This window comes from Bos indicus x Bos taurus, chromosome 9 (genome assembly GCF_003369695.1).
Source record: "Bos indicus x Bos taurus breed Angus x Brahman F1 hybrid chromosome 9, Bos_hybrid_MaternalHap_v2.0, whole genome shotgun sequence".
In the NCBI taxonomy this organism is placed as follows: domain Eukaryota; kingdom Metazoa; phylum Chordata; class Mammalia; order Artiodactyla; family Bovidae; genus Bos; species Bos indicus x Bos taurus.
The window spans coordinates 56,831,725-56,847,139 of NC_040084.1; the positions used below are offsets into that span (position 1 = coordinate 56,831,725).

At 39.1% G+C, this 15,415-nt stretch overlaps 1 protein-coding gene across 4 annotated transcripts in view; it reads left to right on the top strand.

The window, feature by feature from the left end:
• The first annotated feature begins 5,534 nt into the window (after positions 1-5,534).
• The window catches only part of EPHA7 (EPH receptor A7), a 210,466-nt gene continuing 200,585 nt past the window's right edge, over positions 5,535-15,415 (top strand). For all 4 annotated transcript variants that reach the window (XM_027551379.1, XM_027551380.1, XM_027551381.1 and 1 more), the window contains exons 1-3: positions 5,535-5,867; positions 10,279-10,343; positions 13,867-14,536. In XM_027551379.1, the coding sequence (XP_027407180.1) occupies positions 5,771-5,867; positions 10,279-10,343; positions 13,867-14,536 (832 nt within the window). In that variant the 5' untranslated portion in view covers positions 5,535-5,770. The remainder of the gene's footprint in view (positions 5,868-10,278; positions 10,344-13,866; positions 14,537-15,415) is intronic.

The window sequence follows — 15,415 nt, forward strand, 5'->3', positions numbered from 1 at the left end:
CACCCCACTCCGGTATTCTTGCCTGGAAAATCCCATGGATGGAGGAGCCTGGTAGGCTGCTGTCCATGGTCGCGAAGAGTCGGACATGACTGAGAGAATTCCCTTTCACTTTTCACTTTCGTGCATTGGAAAAGGAAATGGCAACCCACTCCAGTGTTCTTGCCTAGAGAATCCCAGGGACAGGGGAGCCTGGTGGGCTGCCGTCTATGGGGTCGCGCAGAGCCGGACACGACTGAAGCGACTTAGCAGCAGCAGCAGCAGCAGAAGGCAACACCTTTGGCAGTGTACAGAATTCCACACTTGAAAGTGAAAGTGTTAGTCGCTCAGTCGTATCTGACTTTTTGCCCACTAGGCTCCTCTCCATGGAATTCTCCAGGCAAGAACACTGGAGTGGGTTGCTATTTCCTTCTCCAGGGGATCTTCCCCATCCAGGGATTGAACCCAGTTCTCCTAGTATTACAGAAGTCTTTACTGTCTGAACTAGCAGGGGAGCAGACTTAGTGGAAAAAGTACCCTCAACTTTATAATTTTATAGCTAGGGCACACTATTTCTAAATTCTTTTCCCTGTAACATAGAAATATTATTTCTAAATTACTTTGATGCATAAGATTACTATTGTTCAGACCTTTTCTTAGACCTCCTTGAGATCAAGCAGGCAAATTTTGACAAAATTTCATTTTTAGTATTAACCATGGCAGAAGACCATGGGTAGAAGTGGCCTATAAAATGTTCCTCAAGCAAGAGAGTCCTGGGCATATCACAGGATCCTTAAAAACTGTACTATCAAGTCTGAGGGAACACTCAATCCCAGCCTGGCCATGTTTCGAGGGTGAAAGACTTTAGGAGTAAAGTGGGTGGAAAGCAAGAGAGTATCTGAGGTCTACCTGGAGACTGAGAGTTCCTCAGATGCTTGGTTTAAAAGAATCGGAGAGAGCTTTTCTGCAATATAATTCACCTTCTAAGGTGCCTTCAGAATCTATTCAGTTAAATATGGCCTGAACAGTTTGAAATAGGTTATATAGCATCTCACAATTTTTTACAAAGGCGTTTAGTACACTGGTATAGGTACAGAGTATAAGAAACTTAAAAGTGTCAAAGGAACAAGTATGTATTTATTATATATATACACATATATAAAGTTATACACACACACATATATGTATATACACATAATTATGTATGTAAATAATTTTATAATTACCTCATCCTTATTCAGTGTGGGCTTGGTTACTCAGGACACCCAGAGATCCTGATGCCCCCTGGTGGTCACTGAATTATCACAGATCTCCTTGACATCTGAAAATCCACTGGGTTTGAAGAACTAAAAAGTTGCAAGATGAAAAACCATGTAGCATGTAGAAGTAATTTGCATAATTTAAGCTAGTTCTTCCTCTCAGTGCTGGTGATTTATGGAATAGAGAACTATAAGTAATGGACGAGCCTCCTCCAGCAAACCAAATTTGGAAAATAAATTCTTAAGCACAAGTGGGCATGTGTTAATGAATTTGAATATAATGTGTCACATTTCTCTGCTATGTTTACTAATTCTTTTAATAATAATCAAATAATTAAAGTTATTTTATTTAACACTATTTTATTTAACACATTTTAAGTGATCAGAAAATTTCAGAGTGACACCTCGGCAATATTCAATTGGACTTATAATTTTGATAAACTATTTTTGTTAAGCTCTCTTGAATTAACTCAGTAATTGCAGTTAAAGAATTATAATTTTAATCTTCTAAGTGTTACCAATTTATCCAACCATGCAAAAGTGAATGAACTTTTATAAAGGCACAAAATATAGCCTTGACTTCTGATATCTGACTTCTAACTTCCTCTACTACTGGATAAATCTGAAAATCTGAAGAATAAGTAAAATCATTGCTATTTATGAGCTTTGCCTATGTACATTTTTTACACTGGACTACAAGTAAATATTTTATATATACTACATAAATCATGCTAATGTAAACATGTAAGTGATTTTCCTGCACAGTGGAAAGATTTGTTTACATTTAGACTGAAATCACAAATAGAGAACCCAATTTTCTGTAATATCTATTAACTGAGACATAATTTTTTTTTCTATTTATAATCAGTTTCTTCTGTACAGGACCTTTTCTAATTCAGTTTAAATTACCCCTTTTCTGTGATGAACTTGCATTTCCACATTTACCAGCTGTGAATGCATTTAGAGAGTAAGTGCAAAACTACTAGGTTCAGAAACAGACCTTTGATTTTGTTGTCACTGTTAACTATTTAGTTTGGCAGCCTTGGGTTTGTAACTAAAGTCTCAGGTTTCTCCTTTCCCCTCTGAAGGCCTGTTTACTACACACACACACACACACACACACACACACACACACACACACAAAGGCTTTTATTTGAAAATTTATGGAACTTATTCCCTGAAGTCATTAGAATGTACTCCTAAGTAACTATTCCTCTCTTAAAATTGGAAAATATCTCCCAGAGATTAACAGTGAGGTAAAATAAATATTAGTGTTGAAGCAAGTTAAATGAAGTTAATAGCTGTACCCTCATTTGGAATGTTTCCTGAATTTGTACATTTATTTCCATATATGTACAGTTATGTGTGATTATCAGTAATCAGATAGATAAAAATAACAGCACATAACTATTGGGCATATTTTCTTTGAATCTGAAAACATGCATTTGTCATCTTTCTGCTATACAGTTAAGACAGATGTTTCGAAAGAGGGTTTATAAATGTAATATTAAAGTTTTGGTCTCTTTTTTCCAAAGTTATCTAAATATAAGCAGGGTATTCTATTAACTGCATTTCCCAACAAATATATAAAAATTAAAAAACAATTTTTCTGGAATTTCTGCTTTGGCTCACATGTGTTGGTTATATATATGCCATTTGGTATAGTTCAGGAAAATGATTTCTAATACATGTTACAAACATACATACATTTGCTTTTCTAAAATTTGCCTTAGCAATAATATGCACAAATAGATAAGATGCTAAAATAAACCATTTTAAAAGTGATATAAAGGAATTAACTATTTTAAGTTATTATAAAATAGGACAGTTTTGTGAACTAATTATTTTTTATTTCAATGGCTTCATGTACAAAGAGGTTTATAGACTTTGCTGTTAGTCAATGAGTCTATTGCTAATTTATACAGTTTTTATATATTAAAATATATACTGTATAAAACAGTATAACAATCATCCTTTCCTTGACTAAGTCATTTACTTTAAGTTAAATTCCATGACTTTTTCATCACTTACCTAGATACAAAAGAAAGAAGGTTGGTAAACCTGAAAATGAGTATCATTGTGCAACTCTGCAGGCAAAACTGTTAGCAGTCTGGCACGTGTGCATTTAATGCAAAGTCTCTTGTTTCTAAAAGTGAAAGCGAGGCTGAACATGCCTCTATGTCTGATAGAAGGGACACAATAAGGAGATTCCTTACACCACCTACACTCATCAGAGTGAAGGATGTTACTTCTTTGGTTTCCTGGTCTAATGGAAAGGTATTTGTATTCACATCACTGAGTATTAGTCATTCAATAGATGAAAGGAATATTTTAAACTTTAAAGGCTACCTTGGTGTCATTCTAAGAAGTGGGGATGAGACCCTGGGGAAAGTGTTGAAATTCTGGAGAATTATTTTAACTATTAGAAGTGGTTTAATATCTGTGAGTATGTGAGATTAACAGTTTTACTGCCTACATGTGGGGATCTACATTCTTAGTTCTAGTGTTTTACCTTACAATTTTTACTCCTTAAAGCACCCGTTTGTGTAAACACTGCTTAATCTCTGTAACAAGTGCACTCTACATCTTTTTGTCTAGTTTCAAGGTTACTCTATTAAGTGATTTACATTTTCCATGCATCTTCTAAAGGGCACTAAAGATGCTTTTAGTTATAATTTTTAAAATGTTTAATAGGGGTAATGGCTAGGAACAAGTAATATTTAAGAAATAAAATAGAGACCCAAAGATAGGTTAGAGGGGAGGAAATCTCATTTCTCTTTTCTTCGTAATTGCATTAGGCAAGTAAAAACTACAGGAGACAATTTTTCATAAAATACAATTTTAAAATCTAGGGATCTGTCATCTCTGAAAAGTCTTTGCTATAAATACCAGAAACAATTCAATTTACTTTACATATCCAGATTGAAAAGATAGGAAAAGTTTGGAGTCTTAGACGAGGTCAAACTTTTTGCCTCTCTTAAATAGAGGCAAATCATGAATGACAGAATTTTTTTTTTTTTTTTTTAAAGGGAGGAAATATATATATAGGACAGGAAGAAAATGAAGCTCCTCTTAGACATGTGATCAAGTTACTAGGCTTGACCTTCGGATTTGATGATTTGGCAATTAAGGTTTTTAAGTTCTTCATCTTATTGTATTACCCATCTTTTGAATTGCAAAGTGTCTGAAACTACCTAACGGGAATGGGATTCCTCTAGGTAGTCGTCCTCAATATTTTAGTTAGACGAAATCAACCGGCGTTGTTGGTGACATTTTTTATTCTTAGTTTGCCTTTGAAAGGTAATTATTGACTAATTATTGAAAAGTACTCAATATGTGCGAAAGAGGTCTTGATCTTAATTTAAATTAATTGAATGCATGGTAACATTCTTTAAAATTAAATGTAATTTATGCAGCGAAGTGGAAAACGATCAAAGTGGGGGGAATTCCAGGAAAATCTCGGAAAATGATACGCATGTAAGAAAAACGTTTCGGAACTTTCAGAAGTTTCTCTTGCAGTGTTCTATTTAGTCCTACCACCTATCGGTAAACGATAGGGCGGGGGTGAGGGGGGCACATAAAACAAAAGACTTCCTTTCTCCACTCCCTTTTCCTCTGGCTCTCTTGCCAGAGCTTGTTGCAAACTCTTGGAAACATTGTTTGAATATAATACATTTGATTACTTTTATTCTATCAGAGATTGTGCTGGGTGGTGTCTAAAACTGTCTTTGGAGTCTTGTAGTAAGCCTTCAAGAAAGAAAAAGAACAAAGTTACCCGACCCGCGGAGGTTGTGAGTAACAACAACAAAAAAGTGAAAGGCACTTTACTTAAAGGCACAGCTCATTTCACTGTCCCGGCTCCGTGCTTGGTAGCTGAGAGAGCTTGCATCGCTCTGGTTTCTAAATGAGCGCGAGGAGCACTACTATAAACACGACTGTAAATTAGGAGGGTTATTTTAAGATTGATTTTGCTCCGCGAAAGCTGCGATTGCTAAAAGCCAAGCGCCCACAGCAGCACGCACCTCGGCTGCCATCCACGTCCTCCTCGGAGCATCCAGAGCCAGCCGAGAGCTCAGAACCTGGAGGGAATCCTGGATCCGCAACCTGACTCCGCTTGCCGCCGATTGGCCCGCGCCCCTAACCCAACCCCCAAGGTTGGGGCGGCCGTTTCGCTGGGACCCGCCCCTAAGCCCTGGGAATCGCCGCCTGGGAGGCCGGCTACGCCTGCCACTCAACCCGAGTGGCGGAGGCTCTCGGCTCGGAGCCCCGCCCCCTCCCCCCTAATTGATATTATTGGAGTGTGGAGCAAGCGGCCGGTCTGCAGTCGGAGACTTGCAGGCAGCAAACACAGTGTGAACGAAAGGAGGGGGGAAAATTTTTTTTAAAGCTAAACGTGGAGCAGCCAGCCGGAGATCGAGAAGGGGAATCAATGCGTGGAGCGCAATAAAAAATAAAAAGCCCATATACTTCGGAGCAAACAGCATTTAAAAAGCTACGGCTCAACTGAAACCTAAGATAAAACCTGCTCATGCACCATGGTTTTTCAAACTCGGCACCCTTCATGGATTATTTTATGCTACATCTGGCTGCTCCACTTTGCACACACCGGAGAAGCGCAGGCTGCAAAGGAAGGTAAGGTGATGGGAAAGCAAAGTTTGTTCTGACTTATTTATTTAGCTGTCTACCTGCAAGAGCCGGCTGGTCCGCGGGGCTGCCGGCCGCGCCTCTGGTGCCCGGCGACCCTCCCCCGCCGGCTCCCCGCCCCCTCACCGCTCCGGCCGCTCCAGGCTGGCCGGTGGCTAGCCGGGCTCTCTGAGCCGCCTGCAGCCCCGCGCCCAGGGCCGTTAGCCCGACGAGAGTGGGATTTCTGGCGCAGACTGTCCAGAGGGCGTGAGCATCAAAGGAAGGCGGAGGTGGGGGGGTTGGGGGGGGCGGGAGCTCGGGGGTGTGGGAACCGCCGACGAGCTCGTTCTCCCGGACCCGGGGCAGGTCAGATCTCTTCCTCTAGCCCTCTGCTCTTCCTCGTCTCGCCGTTCGTCTCACTGGGAGTAAGCTGTGGCCAGAGTTGGTCGGAGACCGGGGAGTGCAGCCTCTAGAACCCTGGCCAGCCCGCCGGCGAACGGCTGGATCCTTCCCTGAGGGGCCGTGACTTGTGTGAGCTCCGAACGCTCGGGTTACTAATGAAGTGCTCACTGCGTCGGAGGAGCAGGCGCGGGCCTGCGGTTGGCGCTCGGACGCCGGCGCGGAACAATAACGCCGCGGAGGTGAAGCAGCGGACGGCGCGCTCCCCGCGCCCCGCCGGCCTGAGACATCTCCATTCAGCGCGCGCCGCGCAGGTCCCGGCGGCCGCGGGGACAGTGGCAGACCAGCGGGCTCGGCCCGGCCAAGGGCGGGCGGTGGGAGTGGGGGTCAAGGGGAGGGGGATAAAGGGAGGGCTGGGACTGTGCAGTTGATAAAAAGATGCCGCCTGGGCGACCAGAAGTCCTCAAACCTCTGCCCCCACAGTTCTGCAGTTAAGGAATACGAGTGATCGAACCTTGCAAAAGACATGGACCCCGGGGCTAGTTCTGGTTCATGAGAGCAAGATTCTTTGGGGCAGCTAGATACGCCTGTATATGGCTTTTTCCTCTCGTCTTCTCCTTTGAACCATTGACAGAAGGTAAAAATACCTTTTGGTGCCTGTAGTTGGAGCTGGGGAAAAATAAATCCTGTCAATGGAAACGTCTTCTGAGCAGTGTCACAGTCTACCCACTCCCCTCCTTATCGTGCAGGCTGTACGTCTAAAGCTGATTTCCCGATATTGAAAAGCCGAATACTAATAATTACTTGTCCCTAAAGTGTGGAGGATGGAGGAAATCTGTTACCAGATATAGGTCTGTTACCAGATATAGGTCTTGGGGTCGGGAGTTGATAGGCATCGGTACTCGCTTCATCTATGTCTGAAAACTTCCTGATTTAGTGCTGCTTTTTACGATTCTCTTCATGGGGCCTTCTTTGGTCACTGAAACCTCTCTCCCCACCCCCGCAACCAAACGCCACCACCTACTCTTTGATCCAGCCTGACCTTCTGACCCCAGTTTCCACATCTGCAACCTGTGTTGATGCTGAACCCATTCAGAGCAAACCTTAACTTCCAGCTGTCGGTTTCGCTCTTGCAGATGAACAGACATCTGCTAGAAACACACAGCCATACACACCAAAATCCACATTTCTACTCGCGTGACATCAGAGAATAGGGACATTGAATCCTGCAAACTTATATTGATTGCTTAGGAATCTCGGGACCCGAGGAAAAGTTTGCACCGCCGGGGCGAAACCCCGAGTGCGAGCTAGCGCAAACCCCGGCTGGAGTTTGAGCTATAAATAACTGCATCACTAGGGGGAGAGGTTCCTGCAGTCAGAATGGCTTGCTCGCCCGCGTTTCTCTTCTGGGTGCGAAATACGTGGAGAGGATTCTGATTCTAGGAGGCCGAATTCTTTACATGCAGAAGTGAGCTGTTTAAAAGGTGGGCGGGGGTGGCGAAGGCGCTCCGCTTCTCGGTGGCGACTCACCCGGCGAGTCGCGGCGGTCAAGGGCTGCCGTTCTGGGAGCGAGCGAGCCCCGAGGCGACGCCGGGGCACCCAGGGGCGAGCGCCAGGAAGTGCCTGGAGCAGGTGCCTAGCTCTCTGGAGCGGATGGGAATGATTAGAGAAAGATGAGAGACCTCCTTTCTCCACTTTTTCCGCACATGTTCTCTCGGGGAGGTCGGTTCCCGCTACTGGGAGCGCGCATATAAGTCAGTCTAACGCTTGGAGGCGAAGTGCAGACGCTATATTTCCTCTCCATTAATGCCGCTGCCGCTGCCCCCTCTGAGGAGACGCTTCCCGATAGCCTCTCTCCTCCTCCTGGCTCCCTCTGGAGCTAGGGCGCCACCGGTTCCCTGGAGTGCCCAGGTCTGGCGGAGGCGTAATGGATGCTCCGCGCGGCAGGCGCGCCCGTCTGGCAGCCCCCGCCCCGCCCCGCCGACGGCCCCGCCCCGGCTCTCGCTGCTGCCCGCGCGGCCGGGTGCCGGCTCCACCGGCGCGCCCGGCATCTCGCTCCTCACCCGCAGCCCCCGCATCCCCCACCCCAGCCCGCGCGGCGAGGGCTCAGAGTCCCGGAACCCGGGACCGCACGCCGCGTTCCCGATTGACCGCCAGGCTACGCCTCCGCGGGAGGGAAGAGAGGCTGGTGCTCTGAGCGGGAAGGCAAAAGCGCGCAGTTACCGGCTGGTCCAGAGAGCAGACAGCGGAAGGGAGACGGGCTGAATCTTTAAGAGCTAGTTAAACGCTCAGGGGCCGGTTTCCCTTTTGTTTTTATTTGCTCGTGTGTTTCTCTCTTAACTTGTTTGCCATCACCGCCCCACCTGGGTCCCTGGCTCTCACCCCAGGCTGTACCGAGGGGTAACGGAAAAGCAGTAAATCATCACTGTGCTTATTTCACCTTCAAAAATGACCCAAGAAAGTCTCCTGGGTTTAAAATTCACTTGTCACTATGAAAGACGGAAATAATAATAATAATAAAATAAATCATCTCTAAAGAAAAGTACATAGAACCCACATTGTTTGTGCATTTGAGGACAAAAACAAAATAAACTTTAAAAATCATTTACTATAAATTCAGTAGTCCAAACATTTATTGATGTTCCTAGTTCGAAGTACAACTTAGTATTTTAAAAGCGTGGCTTTTAAAATTATTATTATTATTCGAAAGGGTGAGTGCTATCATGGTCTCCCTGAGAGTCTTAAGTATAAAACATTTTGAGAAAAAAGTGTTTGTATATCTATATTCAGTTATAGGGAATAACCTTGACTAGTGTGAAGGAGTCGAACACATTATCAACTGTTTCTCTCTTTTCTTAGAGTAAACAATTTTCATTACCTTTAACACCACAGTGTTTTACTCTATTCATAGTTATTGAAAAGTTTATTTAAGCATGTATTTCATTTAAGTTCAAATTCTAACATTTTGTTGAGGTTGATGGAAAGCATATTTACATGCCTGAAAATATATTCACCATTATTTCTGGAAAGATTGATTCATTTGTTAAAATGCTATGGAATCATGGAAATATTTTTGAAGAATACAAACTCATAATTCTGAAACTAGTTTGAGCAAAGAGTGAATGCTTTAGGAGATTAATTGTCCTAAAAAGCAGTAAAATATATCAAATTGGAAGCATGGTATATATTAATGTGTGACATTTGAATGCATTACCTTGCATTATATTGTATTGTAAATGCATCCGGAGCATTTATTACATTTATATAAATATTAATTGCATTATACTTTATGGTAGCGTAAAAGCATAATATAACTGTTTTTAAAAGTTAAGTCAAAGTTTGAATATCCCATTTTGAGAATTAGCTAATGCTTTGAAATATTTGTAAATTTAAAAAGTAGAAATATTAAAAACAGATGTTTGAATAACCCAGAAATGTATCTTGTAAGTGATAGGCAATTTACTTTTCTCATAATAACACTGCTTAATATGATTTTTAATTATAGTCATTTTGGCTTAAGAGAAGACATTGTGTGTGGAAAGTTAAAAAAATAAACTCCAATTCTCAAAAGGCACAAGGAAATAGTTTTTGAAGAATAGTACAAGTCAGTGACTGAGGAGTAATATGGAATTATGCTTTATTATGTTAATGCTATTTTATTTGACAAAATTTAGAGCACTCAGTGGTTTACAGAATTCTTTATAATATATAATTACTACTGAATCAGTATGCATCACATATCATTTTTTTACTTTTGCTTTCATACTTTCAAGTTTCTAATTAATTTTAACATTTCAATTAAAAAATGTAAGTTGGTTTTTCAATGTCTTTCTTCCCTTAAGAAAGTGGAATATTTTTGTCAGGTGGGTCTATATTTCATCATTCACTAATATAAATAACTGTTTATACATTTTAAATCATAAAGTGATAATTGTTTTAAAAATTAGATTGACTTTAATAACTTTTACAAACATATTTTCCCTTTTCATCTAACATTTAGAAATGCAACTTTCTTTTTCAGTACTACTGCTGGATTCTAAAGCACAACAAACAGAGTTGGAATGGATTTCCTCTCCACCCAATGGGGTAAGTGCTTCTCCTCATAAAATACCAACCTCTGTTTTTTAAAGTAAGAAATAAAACCTCTTTCCCTTCCCCAGTGGAGTTATTCAGATTCTTCACATTTAAATTGTTTTGATTTCACATATCTTGTTCAATATTTTGTTGGGTTTATAATGAGACATTGAATTCTTGGAGTAGAGATGGTATACTTAGAACTCTGAAAAATAGATTAAAAAAAAAAATCTCTTTAACCATTATCTTTTGAGTTCTTCTGTGCGTGGGACCATATGTCAGTTTCCAGGCTATAAATGTTAACTAATTACAGAGAATATGCCTTTCATGAACTCATATCTCTTTAGTTACTTTATACTTCTTTAGTATAATCACCAGGTAGGTTGTGTGTAGTTCTTTAAAAACAGTAGGTAATCTGTTTTCCTCTTTTGAAAAACGTTTTAGCATTATTCAAAATATACATGAAAGGATAACTAAAAGTCTAATATGCTCAACATTTTAACATAAAATTTGCTATGAAATATGATTTGGATTCTCCAAAATTTGTACTATGTGCTACCTGTTCTTATTAATCAGAAGTGATGGCAGAGCAAGCACATATCAGAGTAAAAATCTGTTATAATAAATGAGTGAAAGCTGTCCAATAAAAGTTTATGAGAATATAAGTAGATTCTAAAAAACTACTGTTAAGTGTCATGTATCCAGAAAGATACATCATTTACTTAAATTTAGTTTGATGTCAATGTCTTTGGGTATTATTTTAATTGTGAAAGAGGGTACATACTTCATCCCTTACTAAGTAAAAAGGCTCCAAGAAAGGGAATTGTAATCCCCATTGTTACTTAAGTTAATCTTTGGTACAATGAAAAGTTTGGAGTCAAAGAGCCCTAAGTATAAGTGAGGATATAAAAAGTTTGCAAAGAATGAAAGTCTGAAAGAGATTTTTGAGTTTAAGAACATCATGAAATGAACATGTCATAAGCTGGAAGTTAGTTTAAAAAACGTAAAATGTGAACAATGCAAATCTGTTTAAAGTAGATTAGGTTTTTAAAATGAATATTTGAGATGCTTAAGATCATATTGCAGTTATCTGTATTGGTCAGAAAGAGCTATGAAAAAAATGACAAGTATTTTACAGATTAAATATAAAAAGTAGGCTGAGTTTGAAGTATGAATGTCATACTTAACCTTGAAAGTTGAATGGTTTCTGTGAGTAAAATAATATACATTATAGGAAGGCATTCACAAAAAAATTGAGCACCTTTCTTGCCAATGATAGATGTGGCCCATTTTCCACCCTTCATCAGTTAAAACAAATAGAGATAGAGGATGGTTTTTATCTCGTAAGGAGAAGTAAACTGATATATGTTTCTAATATTTCATCCATGCAATCCCTAACATGATGAACCATGACTTTCTGTGTTATCTTGGACTGAAATGGACATTTTATCAGTGCAAAATATCTTGAGTGAACTTAACCCTACATATCTTATGAATCAGCAGATAATATTAGACAATGATGATTGACAGTGTATTTCATGTATAAAATGGGTTGGCTTACATGTGGTTAAATATCTAACTGGAAATAAAATATTATTGATATAAGTGTCTAGAAATAATTTTATAAGCATACTATAAAAGCACACTAGCCAAACTAAGACTTCTTTCCCAGTGTAGAAATCACTGCAGTCTCTTAGTAAGATAGTAAACCAAAAGTTGCATTAAATGCATTCATTTTGTCTCAATCCATCTAAAGTTTCCCTTCAGGAATAAATTTTTAAGTAAGCATTAAAGTTAACTGAGTTTCATTGGTAGTAAAATTGATTTTTCATGCATTGAACAAAATAATATAATTGTTCTTAGAGCTAGAAAAAAGAGTTCTGCAGATGTATTCCTTTCTAATAATTTGCCTTGGCTTCTTCTAACTAGGGAATTGTTAAAAAGAGCACATTTATCCTTGGAGCTTTTCACTTTTTGGTAGATGCTATTACTAGTTTCACTTCTTTTAATAATTCCAACCTAATTAAGAGACTAAAATCTGCTCATCCAAATGGATGAATTTGGTTATATTTGGCTAAGAGCCATTCAAGAAGATTATAAGCAGCTAACTAAAATGGAAAACTATGCACTGCATTAACTAGTCACACACTTAAGTTGTGTTGAGTAAAAAGCTAAACATGATAATGGGCTGTTTGCTACTTTTGAGGACCTTTGATGGTGTGTATAATAAAATTGTAGCAAATATATGTCATCACAAGAAATTTCTGAATTTCAGGATATTGCTACTTTGTCTTGTTAGTTTTCTCAGAGCTACTTTTAAAAGTAGATATTAGTATTTTACAAAATATGTAAGGAAACCAATGTTTCTGATCAAGTTTTATAAATAAAACTCATTACCACATGCTTATTTTTTCCCATTTGCTTTTCTTGAAGCAGTAGTTTAAATATTGCATGCTATGTGACTTTGGATTAGAAGACTAATAGGATTTTATATTTGGCATTTCCTATTAGGGAAATGAATACAAGTAGGTGACAATTTCACTATTAAGGTATCATAAATACAAAGTTGGAAATTTTTTAATAATGGTAAGAAAGGACATAAACAACAATTGCCTTAGGCTTTTAGGTGAAATGAATTTATTAACCAATGAGCAATATAAATAATATTTAGCAAGGTTTAATAAGCTTTAAATTGTTGCAAATTTAGCTGAGCTTATTATTTTCCTTTTTTGTGAAAATAAATGAGTTTGCTGTAGTATATATTATATCAGCATATGAATGGGTATTTTTAAACATCAGATATTTTTCCTGTCAGAAAGCTTGTTACCTAAATGTGATTCAACGTTCTGGTTTGCCATGGACATTTTATTGTCCATTGAATCATACTTTTATAATTATTTATAGTTATGTGGCATTATGGACCATATTATATACAACACTGCAGTAAATAAATAGCTCTATAAAACATTACTCCTTTATATCTCATTTTGCAAAGATTGTGAAAGATTCCCCATTATGAATATCAACATGTTGTGAAATGCTCTTGCATTTCAGAGTACTCTTGGCATTTTCTTCCCTGTGTTTTTAGGTACTCTCTTAATTTAAATATAACATCAACACTTAAAATGTCAACGGAGTGATCAAAAATTCCGCCATGTAGCTGTATGTATATGCATTAAATGGTAATTTAAGTCATTTCGTTATGTGCTTTAGTCTATAAAAATCATAAGCTCAGTGGAGACATTGGCATAAGCAAACATGTAAAAAGCAACACTAATACACCAGCAAACAGATCTAAGCAAAATGAAAGATTTATTGTATGCATAAACAATATAAGCAACCTAAATGATGTTCTGCCACCAGGATGAAGCTGAACAGAGACTCATTCTAAAGGTTACATTGTTTGTCACCGTAGGAGTTCACCTCACTTTTTCAAAGATATGCATTTGTGCCACACTGAAGAGTCCTCAGGCACTTGCAAAACCCTAATTTTATTATTTGATGAATGACTGATGACCTTTTCTAAATTTTACAGTGGGAAGAAATTAGTGGTTTGGACGAGAACTATACCCCAATCCGAACATACCAGGTTTGCCAGGTCATGGAGCCCAACCAAAACAACTGGCTGCGGACTAACTGGATTTCGAAAGGCAATGCACAAAGGATTTTTGTAGAATTGAAATTCACCCTGAGGGATTGTAACAGTCTTCCTGGAGTCCTGGGAACTTGCAAGGAAACCTTTAATTTGTACTATTATGAAACAGACTACGACACTGGCAGGAATATAAGAGAAAATCTCTATGTCAAAATAGACACCATTGCTGCAGATGAAAGTTTTACCCAAGGTGACCTTGGTGAAAGAAAGATGAAGCTTAACACTGAGGTGAGAGAGATTGGACCTTTGTCCAAAAAGGGATTCTATCTTGCCTTTCAGGATGTAGGGGCTTGCATAGCTTTGGTTTCAGTCAAAGTGTACTACAAGAAGTGCTGGTCCATTATTGAGAACTTAGCTATCTTTCCAGATACAGTGACTGGTTCAGAATTTTCCTCTTTAGTCGAGGTCCGAGGGACATGTGTCAGCAGTGCAGAGGAAGAAGCGGAAAACTCTCCCAGGATGCACTGCAGCGCAGAAGGAGAATGGTTAGTGCCCATTGGAAAATGTATCTGCAAAGCAGGCTTCCAGCAGAAAGGGGACACTTGTGAACGTAAGTAATATGTGCTATTAAAATTTCTCTTTGCACTTTTTTTCTGTTTCAGTGTCAAAGATTTCAAGTAATAATGATTATTTGAACAGGTGAGTCAGTTTGTACCAGCAATCCGATTTGGTGGATTTTAAGCAAAGTCACTATTGAACTTATTGATGATTCGCTACAGTGATTTCTGCACTAAGTGTGCAATAGGTATTGCAGTAAATATTGATGATAGTGGTATTCCTTCCTAAGATTTAACTAACCCTGTGCTTGACGTGGAAGACAACAGTTGCACTTTGGGCTATGAGATTTAAGAAAGGAGATTGGGCAGAGTGAGGTGACATTAATTAGGATTGAATGATGTGTGATTCCTCTTGTTTTGAAACCCATATTGTCTGGACTCATGGGTAGCAGGAAAAGGGCATTGAGGGGGCTGCTAACAAGAGTTCTTCTAACAGACAAGATACATACAAATAGAGTTACACACTTAGAATTATTTTTTATAAGTACTAAAATTTCTATGCAAAAATCATCAGATTTCACTTGCTAAATCTCTGAGGTTGCTTCTGCCAAAGCTGTATTTCTTTCCAGGACTAAATAAAAAAAGGAGTGTTCCTCTGATAAGTCAAGTTTTAGGTAGACTACATTTTTGTGGAAGTGGGCCAAAGTAAAGTTTTAGTTATCAGAATATATCAGCTGGACATTTTCTGTTTTGAAATAATAATAGCATATGAATTTGTGACCTTTTCCTTTGTGTAATAAAACTGAATTTTCTCTCACATAGCTTTATGTAGTCATAATAATTGGCCAGTTTTTTTCCCATTTAAAACTATGTCCAGGGATATTCAAAATCAATAGATATTTTTTCTGTTTGTGAATATCCTGAAAATATAA